Genomic DNA, 16,197 nt, shown 5'->3' with positions numbered 1-16,197 from the left:
TCTATGACAACAGACTGAAATTGGATACTGTTGCTTATTTTAGTGAGGCGATAAGCTTTCCAGATGTACCCTAAAAGTCATTCTATAAATGCAGCTATTGTAAGTAAAGCAATAGCCTACTGGGTTGTCTAACTGACTTCCTACATCCATGGAGCTCTTATTTTAGCTCCATGCTACATCCAACCTGTTCAGTTTTATAATTGCTTGCTATGTGTTTCATTGTCCAACATGGATTGGAACTGGGAACAGTTTCTTGAAACTTGGGTAGGTATATAAAACTATTCTTTCTTTATATATTGGTATTGGTATTGGCCTCCCACTTTGAGAGTGCCCAGCATGGCAATGGAAGTTGGGTTATTGTGTATTGCTTAATACACATAATAATGTGATTGAATTCTATGGAAACACATGATATATATGTTACATATACAAATACAGGCTTTCAACCTTAATTTACCAACTCCTTTAAAAATTACAATTAGGGTTATTTAATGGTAACATTGAGGAGTCACCAGATATGACTATGTTAACTTTAAGTTTTATGAGAGAAATTGAAATAACTATTCATTTTTTCAGAATAACATATGATCCTCAATTAGTTATGTGCATAAATCTGTGTTTAAAATTGTCTGTCAACTTTTGCTTTCAACAAAAACTTCTTGAAAATTACCAACCCAATTCCTTTAATACTTGGTGTCTTTGGTTTGCTCATTTCATGATGATATCTTCAATTCAAGAACCACTCAACAATGAAACTTGATACATTCATTGAATATCATGTTGTTTTTTCAGTTTTTTCATTTTACATTGTTATGAGTTATTATGAACATAGATGCTCTTTTATTTATAGGATTTACAAACTGAAATTGAAAGCCATCAAAATACTTACACATCATTAAATGAGACTGGGGCCAGAATTCTACGCAGTTTTGAAATACATGAAGATGCAACAATGTTACAAAGAAGATTAGATGATATGAATGAACGATGGACAAATCTACGAATGAAATCAATAGAAATAAGGTATACATAAATATTTGTGAACGTCAGATGATCACATGCTGGTCAGATTTGAGTCAAGATAGTGTTAGCCAATTCACACAGTCTGGTCACATGCTGGTCAGATCAAAGTCAAGTTGGTGTGAGCCAAATCACAGTCTGGTCACATACTGGTCACATACTGGTCAGATCAGAGTCAAGATGGTGTGAGCTAAATCACAGTCTGGTCAGATCAGAGTCAAGATGGTGTGAGCCAATTCACACAGTCTGGTCACATACTGGTCAGATCAGAGTCAAGATGGTGTGAGCCAAATCACAGTCTGGTCACATACTGGTCACATACTGGTCAGATCAGAGTCGAGATGGTGTGAGCCAGTTCACACAGTCTGGTCACATACTGGTCAGATCAGAGTCCAGATGGTGTGAGACAAATCGCACAGTCTGGTCACATACTGGTCAGATCAAAGTCAAGATGGTGTGAGCCAAATCACAGTCTGGTCACATACTGGTCAGATCAGAGTCCAGATGGTGTGAGCCAAATCAGTCTGGTCTGATCAGAGTCAAGATGGTGTGAGCCAATTCACACAGCCTGGTCACATACTGGTCAGATCAGAGTCCAGATGGTGTGAGACAAATCACACAGTCTGGTCACATACTGGTCAGATCAGAGTCAAGATGGTGTGAGCCAAATCACAGTCTGGTCACATACTGGTCAGATCAGAGTCCAGATGGTGTGAGACAAATCACACAGTCTGGTCACATACTGGTCAGATCAGAGTCAAGATGGTGTGAGCCAAATCACAGTCTGGTCACATACTGGTCAGATCAGAGTCCAGATGGTGTGAGCCAAATCAGTCTGGTCAGATCAGAGTCAAGATGGTGTGAGCCAATTCACACAGCCTGGTCACATACTGGTCAGATCAGAGTCCAGTTGGTGTGAGACAAATCACAGTCTGGTCACATACTGGTCAGATCAGAGTAAAGATGGTGTGAGCCAAATCACAGTCTGGTCACATACTGGTCAGATCAGAGTCAAGATTGTGTGAGCCAATTCACACAGTCTGGTCACATACTGGTCAGATCAGAGTTAAGATGGTGTGAGCCAATTCACACAGTATGGTCGCATACTGGTCAGATTAGAGTCAAGATAGTGTGAGACAAATCACACAGCCTGGTCACATACTGGTCAGATCAGAGTCAAGTTGGTGTGAGACAAATCACACAGCCTGGTCACATACTGGTCAGATCAGAGTCAAGTTGGTGTGAGCCAAATCACACAGCCTGGTCACATACTGGTAAGATCAGAGTCAAGTTGGTGTGAGCCAAATCACAGTCTGGTCACATACTGGTCAGATCAGAGTCAAGTTGGTGTGAGCCAAATCACAGTCTGGTCACATACTGGTCAGATCAGAGTCAAGTTGGTGTGAGCCAAATCACACAGCCTGGTCACATACTGGTCAGATCAGAGTCAAGTTGGTGTGAGCCAAATCACACAGCCTGGTCACATACTGGTAAGATCAGAGTCAAGTTGGTGTGAGCCAAATCACAGTCTGGTCACATACTGGTCAGATCAGAGTCAAGTTGGTGTGAGCCAAATCACAGTCTGGTCACATACTGGTCAGATCAGAGTCAAGTTGGTGTGAGCCAAATCACAGTCTGGTCACATACTGGTCAGATCAGAGTCAAGTTGGTGTGAGCCAAATCACAGTCTGGTCACATACTGGTCAGATCAGAGTCAAGTTGGTGTGAGCCAAATCACAGTCTGGTCACATACTGGTCAGATCAGAGTCAAGTTGGTGTGAGCCAAATCACAGTCTGGTCACATACTGGTCAGATCAGAGTCAAGTTGGTGTGAGCCAAATCACAGTCTGGTCACACACTGGTCAGATCAGAGTCAAGTTGGTGTGAGCCAAATCACAGTCTGGTCACATACTGGTCAGATCAGAGTCCAGATGGTGTGAGACAAATCGCACAGTCTGGTCACATACTGGTCAGATCAGAGTCAAGTTGGTGTGAGCCAAATCACAATCTGGTCACATACTGGTCAGATCAGAGTCAAGTTTGTGTGAGCCAAATCACAATCTGGTCACTGTAAGGTAACAAAAACCAGTTGGTTCTTCCTAATATTTGTTATTTTGTGTTGATAACTTTATTTTCTAATTTTAGGGAATATAATTTTCCATAAATAACAATTATAATAACTACACATGGAATTGTTTCTATGATAATTGGTGTCTGGGTGATTTGTTCATTTTGTGTCGATAATTTAAATTATATAATTTTAGTGAGTAATGTTGTTATTTGTTATTTTTTACCCCCCCCCCCTTCCGAAACCTACCATGCATGCCCCTTGGGTGGACCTCTATCAGATTTGCTCATTTGGTGACATTAATTCTACCAGTAATGATAATTTTAATGTAAAAATGCTATTTTTGACTGTTTATTGAAAATGCTAGCCCTTTTTCTATTTTGTGAAATCAGATTGTTTTTAGATTAAATTGAATGACAATCAGCAGAGCTATATGAGCCAACAGACTGCTTGTATTAAAATCTCAAGTTGACTAACCATACAGCCATCATGGCCATCTACTACATTACCATGTGTACATACATGTGCTGACACCAAATATTAAATACTTTACAGGACAAGACTGGAGTGCAATTCAGAAGATTGGAGTGGAATTATATTAACTATTCAGGAATTATTGGATTGGCTTGTCAGGAAAAATGATGAATTAACATTACAACAACCAGTTGGAGGTGATTTGAATACAATACAGCAACAATCAGATGATCATAAAGTGTTCCTTAATTTACTTGAAAGTAAAAGAACTATTGTTGAAAATACACTTGGGCAGGGACAGAGTGTTTTAGCTTCTCAAACATCCACAGGTAACTGCATTTTGTGTCTTAATTCAGTGTTCTTGATTGATATGTAACAGTACCCTGAGTCATCATGGGTTGGAATTGGGTTGTTATGTAACACTACCCTGATATGTAACACTACCCTGAGTCATCATGGATTGAATTGGGTTTTTATGTAACAGTACCCCGAGGCATCATGGATTGAATTGGGTTTATATGTAACAGTACCCTGAGTCATCATGGATTGAATTGGGTTGTTATGTAACAGTACCCCGAGTCGTCATGGGTTGAATTGGGTTGTTATGTAACACTACCCTGATATGTAACACTATCCTGAGTCATCATGGGTTGAATTGGGTTGATATGTAATAGTACCCTGAGTCATCATGGGTTGAATTGGGTTGATATGTAACAGTACCCAGAGTCATCATGGGTTGAATTGGGTTGTTATGTAACACTACTCTGATATGTAACACTACCCTGAGTCATCATGGATTGAATTGGGTTGATATGTAATAGTACCCTGAGTCATCATGGGTTGAATTGGGTTGATATGTAACACTACCCTGAGTCATCATGGGTTGAATTGGGTTGATATGTAACAGTACCCTGAGTAATCATGGATTGAATTGGGTTGATATGTAACACTACCCTGAGTCATCATGGGTTGAATTGGGTTGATATGTAACAGTACCCTGAGTCATCATGGATTGAATTGGGTTTATATGTAACACTGCCCTGAGTCATCATGGGTTGAATTGGGTCTATATTTAACAGTACCCTGAGTCATCATGGATTGAATTGGGTTTATATGTAACACTACCCTGAGTCATCATTGGTTGAATTGGGTAGATATGTAACACAACTCCATTCTTTTTTACTAGATGCATTACAACTTAGTGAAGATGAAAACATTACTTCTGAATCTCTCAGGAATTTAAAGAATCAACTTTGTGTCTTACTGGAAAGTTGGAATCATTTAAATGATAGAGCAGACCAGTGGCAAAAAAGAATTGATCAAGTCTTCCTGGTAAGCATCAGTGGATTACTAAAAATCGTTAAAGTGTCTTAAATGTGGAATAATTTATCTTGAATTTAACATATATGTGTGTGGGATAATCCACAAACTGATTAGTTTTGGGTTAAAATATGTGCTTATTAATTGCATGATTAGCCAATCTGTCTGGAAATTTGCATAAATATAAATTAATTCATTGTGTGTTGATAAATTTAATTCCATAATTTTAGTGAGTATATTTGCTAGCTCCGCTGTCGACTTTGTCAGCGGAGCTGCTCATATGAGTGATTGTTCGTCGTCCGTGTCAATGTTTTACTTTTTAGCTCCGCTGTCGACTTTGTCGAGCGGAGCTTATCATATGAGTGATTGTCCGTCTCCGTCGTCCGTGTCAATGTTTTACTTTTTCGACTTCTTCTTGAAAACTACAAGCCTGAATGCTTTGATACTTGGTGTATATGTACCTTGGGTAGACCTCTCTTAGGTTTGTTCATTTCACGTTGATATCTTCAATTCTCTAATTTTGGTGAATATTTTTGTCATTTTTGGTAAAAAGTGATATTTTCAACTTCTTGTTAAAAACCGCAAGTGCAATTGCTTTGGTATTACATATATAGGTACTACATGTGGACCTCTCTCAGATTTGTTCATTTTGTAATGATATCTTTAATTCTCTAATTTTGGTGAATATTTTTGTCATTTTTGGTAAAAAGTGATATTTTCGACTTCTTGTTAAAAACCGCAAGTGCAATTGCGTTGATATTACATATATAGGTACTACATGTGGACCTCTCTCAGATTTGTTCATTTTGTAATGATATCTTTAATTCTCTAATTTCGGTGAATATTTTTGTCATTTTTGGTAAAAAGTGATATTTTCAACTTCTTGTTAAAAACCGCAAGTGCAATTGCTTTGATATTACATATATAGGTACTACATGTCGACCTCTCTCAGAATTGTTCATTTTGTAATGATATCTTTAATTCTCTAATTTTGGTGAATATTTTTGTAATTTTTGGTAAAAAGTGATATTTTCGACTTCTTGTTAAAAACCACAAGTTCGATTGCTTTGATATTACATATATAGGTACTACATGTGGACCTCTCTCAGATTTGTTCGTTTTGTGATGATGTCTTCAATTCTCTAATTTTCGTGAATATTTTTGTCATTTTTGGTAAAAAGTGATATTTTCGACTTCTTGTTAAAAACCAATAGTTCAATTGCTTTGATATTACATATTTAGATACTACATGTAGACCTTTCTCAGATTTGTTCATTTCGTGATGATATCTTGGATTCTATAATTTTGGTGAATATTTTTGTCATATTTGGTAAAAAGTGATATTTTCGACTTCTTGTTAAAAACCAAAAGTTCAATTGCTTTGATATTACATATATAGATACTACATGTAGACCTTTCTCAGATTTGTTCATTTCGTGATGATATCTTCAATTCTCTAATTTTGGTGAATATTTTGGTCATTTTTGGTAGAAAGTGATATTTTCGACTTCTTGTTAAAAACTGTAAGTCCGACTGCTTTGATACTATACATATTGTTCATTTTCTGATGATGTCTTCAGTTCTTTAATTGAAATGTGCATTTCTAACAGCGGAGCTATCTCAGCCGATAGGCTGCTTGTTCAACTTCTTCTTGAAAACTACAAGCCTGAATGCTTTGATACTTGGTGTATATGTACCTTGGGTAGACCTCTCTTAGATTTGTTCATTTCATGTTGATATCCTCAATTCTCTAATTTTGGTGAATATTTTTGTCATTTTTGGTAAAAAGTGATATTTTCGACTTCTTGTTGAAAACCGCAAGTCCAATTGCTTTGATATTACATATATAGGTACTACATGTGGACCTCTCTCATATTTGTTCATTTCATGATGTTATCTTCAATTCTCTAATTTTGGTGAATATTTTTGTCATTTTAGGTGAAAAGTGATATTTAGGGGCCCAAGCCTGTAGGGCGTGGCCCCTATTCTTATTGTTCGGTTTTTTCTTCTTCTTTCTTCTTTCTTCTTTCTTCCGTAACTTTTTTCGTCAAGCCGTTTGAGAAAACCGCTGAGCGAAATGGTCTGATAATGCTCTATACTGATACTCCCTAATGTGAACTGGTGCAACATGCTTTCAGAATTTTGATTGGCCAATTAGTTTGGCAGCCATATTGGATTGAAATAAAACCGGAAGTGGCTGTTTGACCACTTTCTGAGGGTCTAGGCGTCTAGATTTTTTTATGGTATGTAGTACAACTCATGTGTAATAAATATCAGAAATAAAAACTTTAGCGGTCATGTGACTTTTCCCGCCATTTTGTTTTTTCTAAAAACGGCAAAAAACACTTTAAAATCTTCTTCTTCAGAACCGCCAAGTAAAATGTTCTCATGTTCAGTACTTAGCTTCTACATATGGAGCAGATTTAGATTTGAGAAATTCATTATGATTGGTCACGTGGTTTGGCTGCCATTTTGGATTTGTTCTCAACAGGAAGTAGTTTTTTACTCATGCCACACTTGAGCGTTAATCTCAAATATTGCGTCATGGCATGTCTCTAACTAACCCTTTCAGAAACCTAAAAAAAATTTCAGATTAGTCACATGGTTTGGCCGCCATCTTGGATTTTAAGCAAAATTGATTAAAAGTTTGGGCATTTGTTTCTCAGAGGTGAGTCAATGAATCTGCGAGATGTTTTTATATTTACCATGCCTGGCCTTAGCTCCATACGAGAAAAATAATATTATTTTGATCAGTCACGTGGTTTGTCCGCCATCTTCGATTTTGTGAAAATAGAAATTATGCAACTACATGTTTTGTATTAGTCCGATTGGAATAAAATTTTGTATGTGTATTCTACTCTTTAGATACATTCTTTCCCCTGAATGGCATATGGCTAGGTCATGTGGCTACACGCCCATGGGGTGGGGGCTTCTAACCTCATTAATATGCATAGCTGCTATATCTCAAGCACTGTTGCAGTTAGGAAGATGATTCCTGTGTTATCATGACAACAGTGAACAAGCAATTTCATTAAAATAACAGATTACCATATATGGTCATGTGAACTCATTAATATGCATAACTGTTATATCTCAAGCACTGTTGCAGGTAGGAAGATGAAACCTGTGTTATTATGATGATGTTAAACAAGAGATTTGAATAAAATAACAGATGACCATATATGGTCATGTGAGCTCATTAATATGCATAATCGTTGTATCTCAAACACTGTTGCAGTTAGGAAGATGAATCCTGTGTTATCATGACAACAGTGAACAAGCAATTTCATTAAAATAACAGATTACCATATATGGTCATGTGAACTCATTAATATGCATAACTGTTATATCTCAAGCACTGTTGCAGGTAGGAAGATGAAACCTGTGTTATTATGATGATGTTAAACAAGAGATTTGAATAAAATAACAGATGACCATATATGGTCATGTGAGCTCATTAATATGCATAATCGTTGTATCTCAAACACTGTTGCAGTTAGGAAGATGAATCCTGTGTTATCATGACTATGTTGAACAAGAGATTTGATTAAAATAACAGATGACCATATATTAATAACCTTTATATCTCTAATAAATATATGGAACCAACTGCATTTCGACCTCATGGTACTAATCATTCAAACTAATTGTGTATCATGTGTATCATTTAACATTATTTATGGCATGTATACTTGGGCCCCTGTGATGCTGCTTGCAGCTTTAATTTCAACTTCTTGTTGAAAACCGCAAGTCCAATTGCTTTGATATTACATATATAGGTACTACATGTGGACCTTTTTCAGATTTGTTCATTTTGTAATGATATCTTTAATTCTCTAATTTTGGTGAATATTTTTGTAATTTTTGGTAAAAAGTGATATTTTCGACTTCTTGTTGAAAACCGCAAGTCCAATTGCTTTGATATTACATATATAGGTACTACATATGGACCTCTCTCAGATTTGTTCATTTCATAATGATTTCTTCAATTCTCTAATTTTGGTGAATATTTTTGTAATTTTTGGTAAAAAGTGATATTTTCAACTTCTTGTTAAAAACCGCAAGTCCAATTGCTTTGATATTACATATATAGGTACTACATGTGGACCTCTCTCAGATTTGTTCATTTTGTAATGATATCTTCAATTCTCTAATTTTGGTGAATATTTTTGTAATTTTTGGTAAAAAGTGATATTTTCGACTTCTTGTTAAAAACCTCAAGTCCAATTGCTTTGATATTACTTATATAGGTACTACATGTGGACCTCTCTCAGATTTGTTCATTTCATGATGATATCTTTAATTCTCTAATTTTGATGAATATTTTTGTAATTTGTGGTAAAAAATGATATTTTCGACTTCTTGTTGAAAACCGCAAGTCCAATTGCTTTGATATTGCATATATAGGTACTACATGTGGACCTCTCTCAGATTTGTTCATCTTGTAATGATATCTTTAATTCTTTATTTTTGGTGAATATTTTTGTAATTTTTGGTAAAAAGTGATATTTTCGACTTCTTGTTAAAAACCGCAAGTCCAATTGCTTTGATATTACATATATAGGTACTACATGTGGACCCTCTCTCAGATTTGTTCATTTCATGATGATATCTTTAATTCTCTAATTTTGATGAATATTTTTGTAATTTGTGGTAAAAAATGATATTTTCGACTTCTTGTTGAAAACCGCAAGTCCAATTGCTTTGATATATTATACATATAGGTACTACATGTGGACCTCTCTCAGATTTGTTCATTTTGTAATGATATCTTCTGTTCTTTAATTGCCATGTGCATTGCTACATTGTAACAGCGGAGCTATCTCAGCCGACAGGCTGCTTGTTTTATTCATAAATATAGTAAACATTTCAGTAGTAGTAGAAAAAAACATCTACATTAATGTTTATTTTTGTTCAGAAAATGGTTATCTTTCATCACTCCATGGATGAACTGAGTGCAAAGTTGCATGAAGCTGAAACTAGGAAGTTACACTGGCAACCTGTTGGTGATATCATAATTGACAGTCTGCCCCAGCAAATTGAAGAAATAAAGGTTGGCAATCCAAGCTATGTAAACTTAGTGATTATATATAACGGTCTACCTGGTGTCATGTCTATATATACTGTCTACCTAGTGTCATGTCTATGTATACTGTCTACATAGTGTCATGTCTATATATACTGTGTACCTAGTGTCATGTCTATATATACGGTCTACCTAGTGTCATGTCTATATATACGGTCTACCTAGTGTCATGTCTATATATACAGTCTACCAAGTGTCATGTCGATGTATACTGTCTACATAGTGTCATGTCTATGTATACTGTCGACCTAATGTCATGTCTATGTATACTGTCTACCGAGTGTCATGTCTATACATACGGTCTACCTAGTGTCATGTTGATGTATACTGTCTACCTAGTGTCATGTCTATATATACGGTCTACCCAGTGTCACGCTATATATTCTAATTGTCAATCCACTCCATATACAATTTCAGAGATTTCAAGATCACATAGACCCAATACAAGGCTATGTAAACCATGCAGTTGACCAAGCTGACCAGTTTCCACCAATAGAAGTTACGATAAGTAATATAAATAAGAATCGTTTGGAAGATCTGCAGTCGCGTTGGAAATTACTGCAAATCAGTGTTGATGAAAGATTAAAACATCTGCATGAAGCACTTCGTGATTTTGGTCCCAATTCACAGCATTACTTGTCAGGTAAGATACTTTGCAATAGAACATAGTTACACAACACACGACTTGTGCTGTATATGTAAGGGTGGGCAGATCATATCATAGGGTGGGTAGATCATAGCATAGGGTGGGTAGATCATAGCATAGGATGGGTAGATCATAGCATAGGGTGGGTAGATCATAGCACAGGGTGGGTAGATCATAGCATAGGGTGGGTAGATCATAGCATAGGGTGGGTGCATCATAACATAGGGTGGGTGCATCATAGCATAGGGTGGATAGATCATAGCATAGGGTGGATAGATCATAGCATTGGGTGGGTAGATCATAGCATAGGGTGGGGGATCATAGCATAGGGTGGATGGATCATAGCATAGGGTGGATGGATCATAGCATAGGGTGGGTGGATCATAACATAGGGTGGGTAGATCATAGCATAGGGGTAGGTCATGGCATAGGGTGAGTGGATCATAGCATAGGGTGGGTGGATCATAGCATAGGGTGGGTAGATCATAGCATAGGGTGGATGGATCATAGCAGTGTGTGGGTAGATCATAGCATAGGGTGGATAGATCATAGCATAGGGTGGGTAGATCATAGCATAGGGTGTGTAGATCATAGCATGGTGTGGGTAGATCATAGCAATAGGGTGAGTAGATCATAGCATAGGGTGGGTGGATCATAACATAGGGTGGGTGCATCATAGCATTGGGTGGATAGATCATAGCATAGGGTGGATAGATCATAGCATTGGGTGGGTAGATCATAGCATATGGTGGATGGATCATAGCATAGGGTGGGTGGATCATAACATAGGGTGGGTGGATCATAACATAGGGTGGGTAGATCATAGCATAGGGTGGATGGATCATAGCAGTGTGTGGATAGATCATAGCATAGGGTGGATAGATCATAGCATAGGGTGGGTAGATCATAGCATAGGGTGTGTAGATCATAGCATAGGGTGGGTAGATCATAGCATAGGGGTAGATCATAGCATAGGGTGGGTAGATCATAGCATAGGGTGGGTAGATCATAGCATAGGGTGGGTAGATCATAGCATAGGGTGGGTAGATCATAGCATAGGGTGGGTGGATCATAGCATAGGGTGGGTAGATCATAGCATAGGGTGGGTGGATCATAGCATAGGGTGGGTAGATCATAGCATAGGGTGGGTGGATCATAGCATATGGTGGGTAGATCATAGCATAGGGTGGGTGGATCGTAGCATAGGGTGGGTGGATCGTAGCATAGGGTGGGTGGATCGTAGCATAGGGTGGGTAGATCGTAGCATAGGGTGGGTAGATCGTAGCATAGGGTGGGTCGATCATAGCATAGGTAGGGTGGATCATAGCATAGGGTGGGTGGATCATAGCATAGGGTGGGTAGATCATAGCATAGGGTGGGTGGATCATAGCATAGGGTGGGTAGATCATAGCATAGGGTGGGTGGATCATAGCATAGGGTGGATGGATCATAGCATAGGGTGGGTGGATCATAACATAGGGTGGGTAGATCATAGCATAGGGGTAGGTCATGGCATAGGGTGAGTGGATCATAGCATAGGGTGGATGGATCATAGCAGTGTGTGGGTAGATCATAGCATAGGGTGGATAGATCATAGCATAGGGTGGGTAGATCATAGCATAGGGTGTGTAGACCATAGCATGGTGTGGGTAGATCATAGCAATAGGGTGAGTAGATCATAGCATAGGGTGGGTAGATCATAGCATAGGGGTAGATCATAGCATAGGGTGGGTAGATCATAGCATAGGGTGGGTAGATCATAGCATAGGGTGGGTAGATCATAGCATAGGGTGGGTAGATCATAGCATAGGGTGGGTAGATCATAGCATAGGGTGGGTGGATCATAGCATAGGGTGGGTAGATCATAGCATAGGGTGGGTGGATCATAGCATAGGGTGGGTAGATCATAGCATAGGGTGGGTGGATCGTAGCATAGGGTGGGTGGATCGTAGCATAGGGTGGGTGGATCGTAGCATAGGGTGGATGGATCATAGCAGTGTGTGGGTAGATCATAGCATAGGGTGGGTGGATCATAGCATAGGTAGGGTAGATCATAGCATAGGGTGGGTAGATCATAGCATAGGGTGGGTAGATCATAACATAGGGTGGATGGATCATAGCATAGGGTGGATGGATCATAACATAGGGTGGGTAGATCATAACATAGGGTGGATGGATCATAGCATAGGGTGGATGGATCATAGCATAGGGTGGATGGATCATAGCATAGGGTGGATGGATCATAGCATAGGGTGGGTGGATCGTAGCATAGGGTGGGTGGATCGTAGCATAGGGTGGGTAGATCGTAGCATAGGGTGGATGAATCATAGCAGTGTGTGGGTAGATCATAGCATAGGGTGGGTGGATCATAGCATAGGTAGGGTAGATCATAGCATAGGGTGGGTAGATCATAGCATAGGGTGGGTAGATCATAACATAGGGTGGGTAGATCATAACATAGGGTGGATGGATCATAGCATAGGGTGGATGGATCATAGCATAGGGTGGGTAGATCATAACATAGGGTGGGTAGATCATAACATAGGGTGGATGGATCATAGCATAGGGTGGATGGATCATAGCATAGGGTGGGTGGATCGTAGCATAGGGTGGGTGGATCGTAGCATAGGGTGGGTAGATCGTAGCATAGGGTGGATGGATCATAGCAGTGTGTGGGTAGATCATAGCATAGGGTGGGTGGATCATAGCATAGGTAGGGTAGATCATAGCATAGGGTGGGTAGATCATAGCATAGGGTGGGTAGATCATAACATAGGGTGGGTAGATCATAACATAGGGTGGATGGATCATAGCATAGGGTGGATGGATCATAGCATAGGGTGGGTAGATCATAACATAGGGTGGGTAGATCATAACATAGGGTGGATGGATCATAGCATAGGGTGGATGGATCATAGCATAGGGTGGATGGATCATAGCATAGGGTGGATGGATCATAGCATAGGGTGGATGGATCATAGCATAGGGTGGATGGATCATAGCATAGGGTGGATGGATCATAGCATAGGGTGGATGGATCATAGCATAGGGTGGATGGATCATAGCATAGGGTGGATGGATCATAGCATAGGGTGGATGGATCATAACATAGGGTGGATGGATCATAGCATAGGGTGGGAAAGGTATACCATGACCATTAACTATACACTAATTCAAACCAAAGTTATTATATTTATCAAGAACTTCAACAAAATTTCCCCATCAACCTGATAATTAAGTTAAATTGCTAGTAATCATGACAGCACTTTTCCTTTAATATGGTAAATCAGTTGTACAGTATAGTAGATATTTTTTATTAAATTCATTGAAAATGTTAAACATTGAGATGTTATTGAACAAAAAAGGTAGTAACCAAAAAACAATTTTTGGAGGATCAATTCCGAAATCTATGTGGGCCAACTATACCTACAGATTAATAATATACTGTAAAATACTTTATTTTCGCTGAAGTAGTGATTCAGTGAAAATAAAATCAAGCGAATATACCTTTTTCCTATATTTTTATCATATCATTTGAGTGATTGTCCGTTGCTGTCGTCCGCCGTCGTCTGTGCTAATGTTTTACTGTTTCGACTTCTTCTTGAAAACTACGAGCTAAATGTTTTGATACTTGGTGTATATGTACCTTGGGTAGACCTCTCTCAGATTTGTTCATTTCATGATGATATCTTCAATTCTCTAATTTTGGTGAATATTTTTGTCATTTTTGGTAAAAAGTGATAGTTTCGACTTCTTGTTAAAAACCGCAAGTCCAATTGCTTTGATATTACATATATAGGTACTACATGTGGACCTCTCTCAGATTTGTTCATTTCATGATGATATCTTTAATTCTCTAAATTTAGTGAATATTTTTGTAATTTTTGGTAAAAAGTGATATTTTCGACTTCTTGTTAAAAACCGCAAGTCTGATTGCTTTTATATTACATATATAGGTACTACATGTTGACCTCTTTCAGATTTGTTAATTTCGTGGTAATATCTTCAATTATCTAATTTTGATGATTATTTTTGGTGAAAAGTGATATTTTTGAATTCTTGTTGAAAACAGCAAGTCCTGTTACTTTGATACTATACATATTGTTCATTTTCTAATGATATCTTCTGTTCTTTAATTGCAATGTGCATTGCTAACAGCAGAGCTATCTCAGCCGACAGGCTGCTTGTATATTCCACTCACCAAAAATCATGAAAATAAATTCCATACAAAACACCCAAAAAGTTTTTTCAGCAAAAATGAATTCCAGCTAAAATAAAGTATTTTACAGTTTATAAGTTTGATAGCGATCGGCTGAATTGTATTGGGATTAACACGCCCACAAGAAAAGTTTATGACAACTGATGATAGACATTTTACCACTATTATACAAATAAATAAATACTACTAAAACAATGGTTTACTACAGAACTATAGGTGAAACAATAAGTAACCCATAAATGAAGTATGCTCTAGATATTTTGTTAAAACCATGTTAGTTTCAATGAAGATGTAATGTCACCGTCACTAATGCATAGTGTTTGTATTACAGCCTCGGTCAAACCACCGTGGGAAAGAGCTGTGGCTGGTAATAAAGTTCCTTATTTCATAAAGTAAGTGTCAATCTTTCAACATAGCATGAAACAAAGGCTATACATTAATTCCCATTACTAAGCATATGGATTTACAGGCGATAGTAGAGTTTTATTTCAACTTTAATATACAAAATACAGAGAAAAGTCTCTGAAAAATAGAATTGTTTATTATATGGGGATAATCTTAGGCAGCATTCAGTGCAAACTCTGATCACTAGATATGATCAGTTTGTTACAAAGTCTAGTACTTGCACAACTCTGCATATGGTTTCTATAAATCAAATACACTGATGACATGCAATTCACATCAACATTGTCATGTATGCAATTCTGATTTTTCTATATTTTTCAAAAACTAGCAATATTTGCTTCACGTCATGCTCTATCCAAATATGTAAATTATACTAGCAGACGAAGCTAAACCATTTTATATGTGTAGATCTTGTACATGAATGAAAAAAAATGTTTAAGTTTATGTAGATGACATATCAACAAAATTCATTTACTGGTGCTGGTTATAGATAATCTGTCTGTTTGTTATGTGGCTATGTGTCTGTACAAAGATTTCTCAGCAGTGGACTGAACAATTGCAATTCATACTTGGTATGAACATCACTCATGGTGGGTTACTGAAGCATGTTGTTTTATTTCACAATATAATTCAATTTTCTATTTTTTGTAAATTTTGTTGTGATTTCAGTTCAAAATTGACTGAATGCAGACCTAAGGAAGTATAAACTAATTTGATCACTTACTTGATTGATTGATGGATGAATCTTGAGGAGACACAGGCTTATTTCAGTCAAATTTGATACTGGGGTAATTCTTTCTGTATTGATTATTTGCTTTGGATCATGTTGCCAAAAATATAAAACATTAACAGTCAATGCTGCCTCACTGCTTATAGCATAACAATAAATGTAGCTGTCAATGTTTTCTTATTCTGGTTCTGGTATGTGTGGATTTTGGATAAATAATGATTGAGTTTTC

General features: G+C 37.6%; 1 protein-coding gene across 4 annotated transcripts in view; it reads left to right on the top strand.

Moving 5' to 3' along the window:
* Positions 1-16,197, top strand: part of LOC100378265 (dystrophin-like) — a 322,146-nt gene that overhangs the window by 286,701 nt on the left and 19,248 nt on the right. For all 4 annotated transcript variants that reach the window (XM_085505169.1, XM_085505170.1, XM_085505172.1 and 1 more), the window contains 6 exons: positions 851-1,023; positions 3,644-3,891; positions 4,749-4,894; positions 9,801-9,935; positions 10,386-10,611; positions 15,165-15,225. In XM_085505169.1, coding sequence (XP_085361295.1) covers positions 851-1,023; positions 3,644-3,891; positions 4,749-4,894; positions 9,801-9,935; positions 10,386-10,611; positions 15,165-15,225 — 989 coding nt within the window. The remainder of the gene's footprint in view (positions 1-850; positions 1,024-3,643; positions 3,892-4,748; positions 4,895-9,800; positions 9,936-10,385; positions 10,612-15,164; positions 15,226-16,197) is intronic.

The sequence above is a fragment of the Saccoglossus kowalevskii genome, chromosome 11 (assembly GCF_978046115.1).
Source record: "Saccoglossus kowalevskii chromosome 11, keSacKowa6.1, whole genome shotgun sequence".
NCBI lineage: Eukaryota > Metazoa > Hemichordata > Enteropneusta > Harrimaniidae > Saccoglossus > Saccoglossus kowalevskii.
The sequence above is the reverse complement of the archived record's forward strand: the minus strand, read 5'-3'. Positions and strand labels throughout refer to the sequence as shown.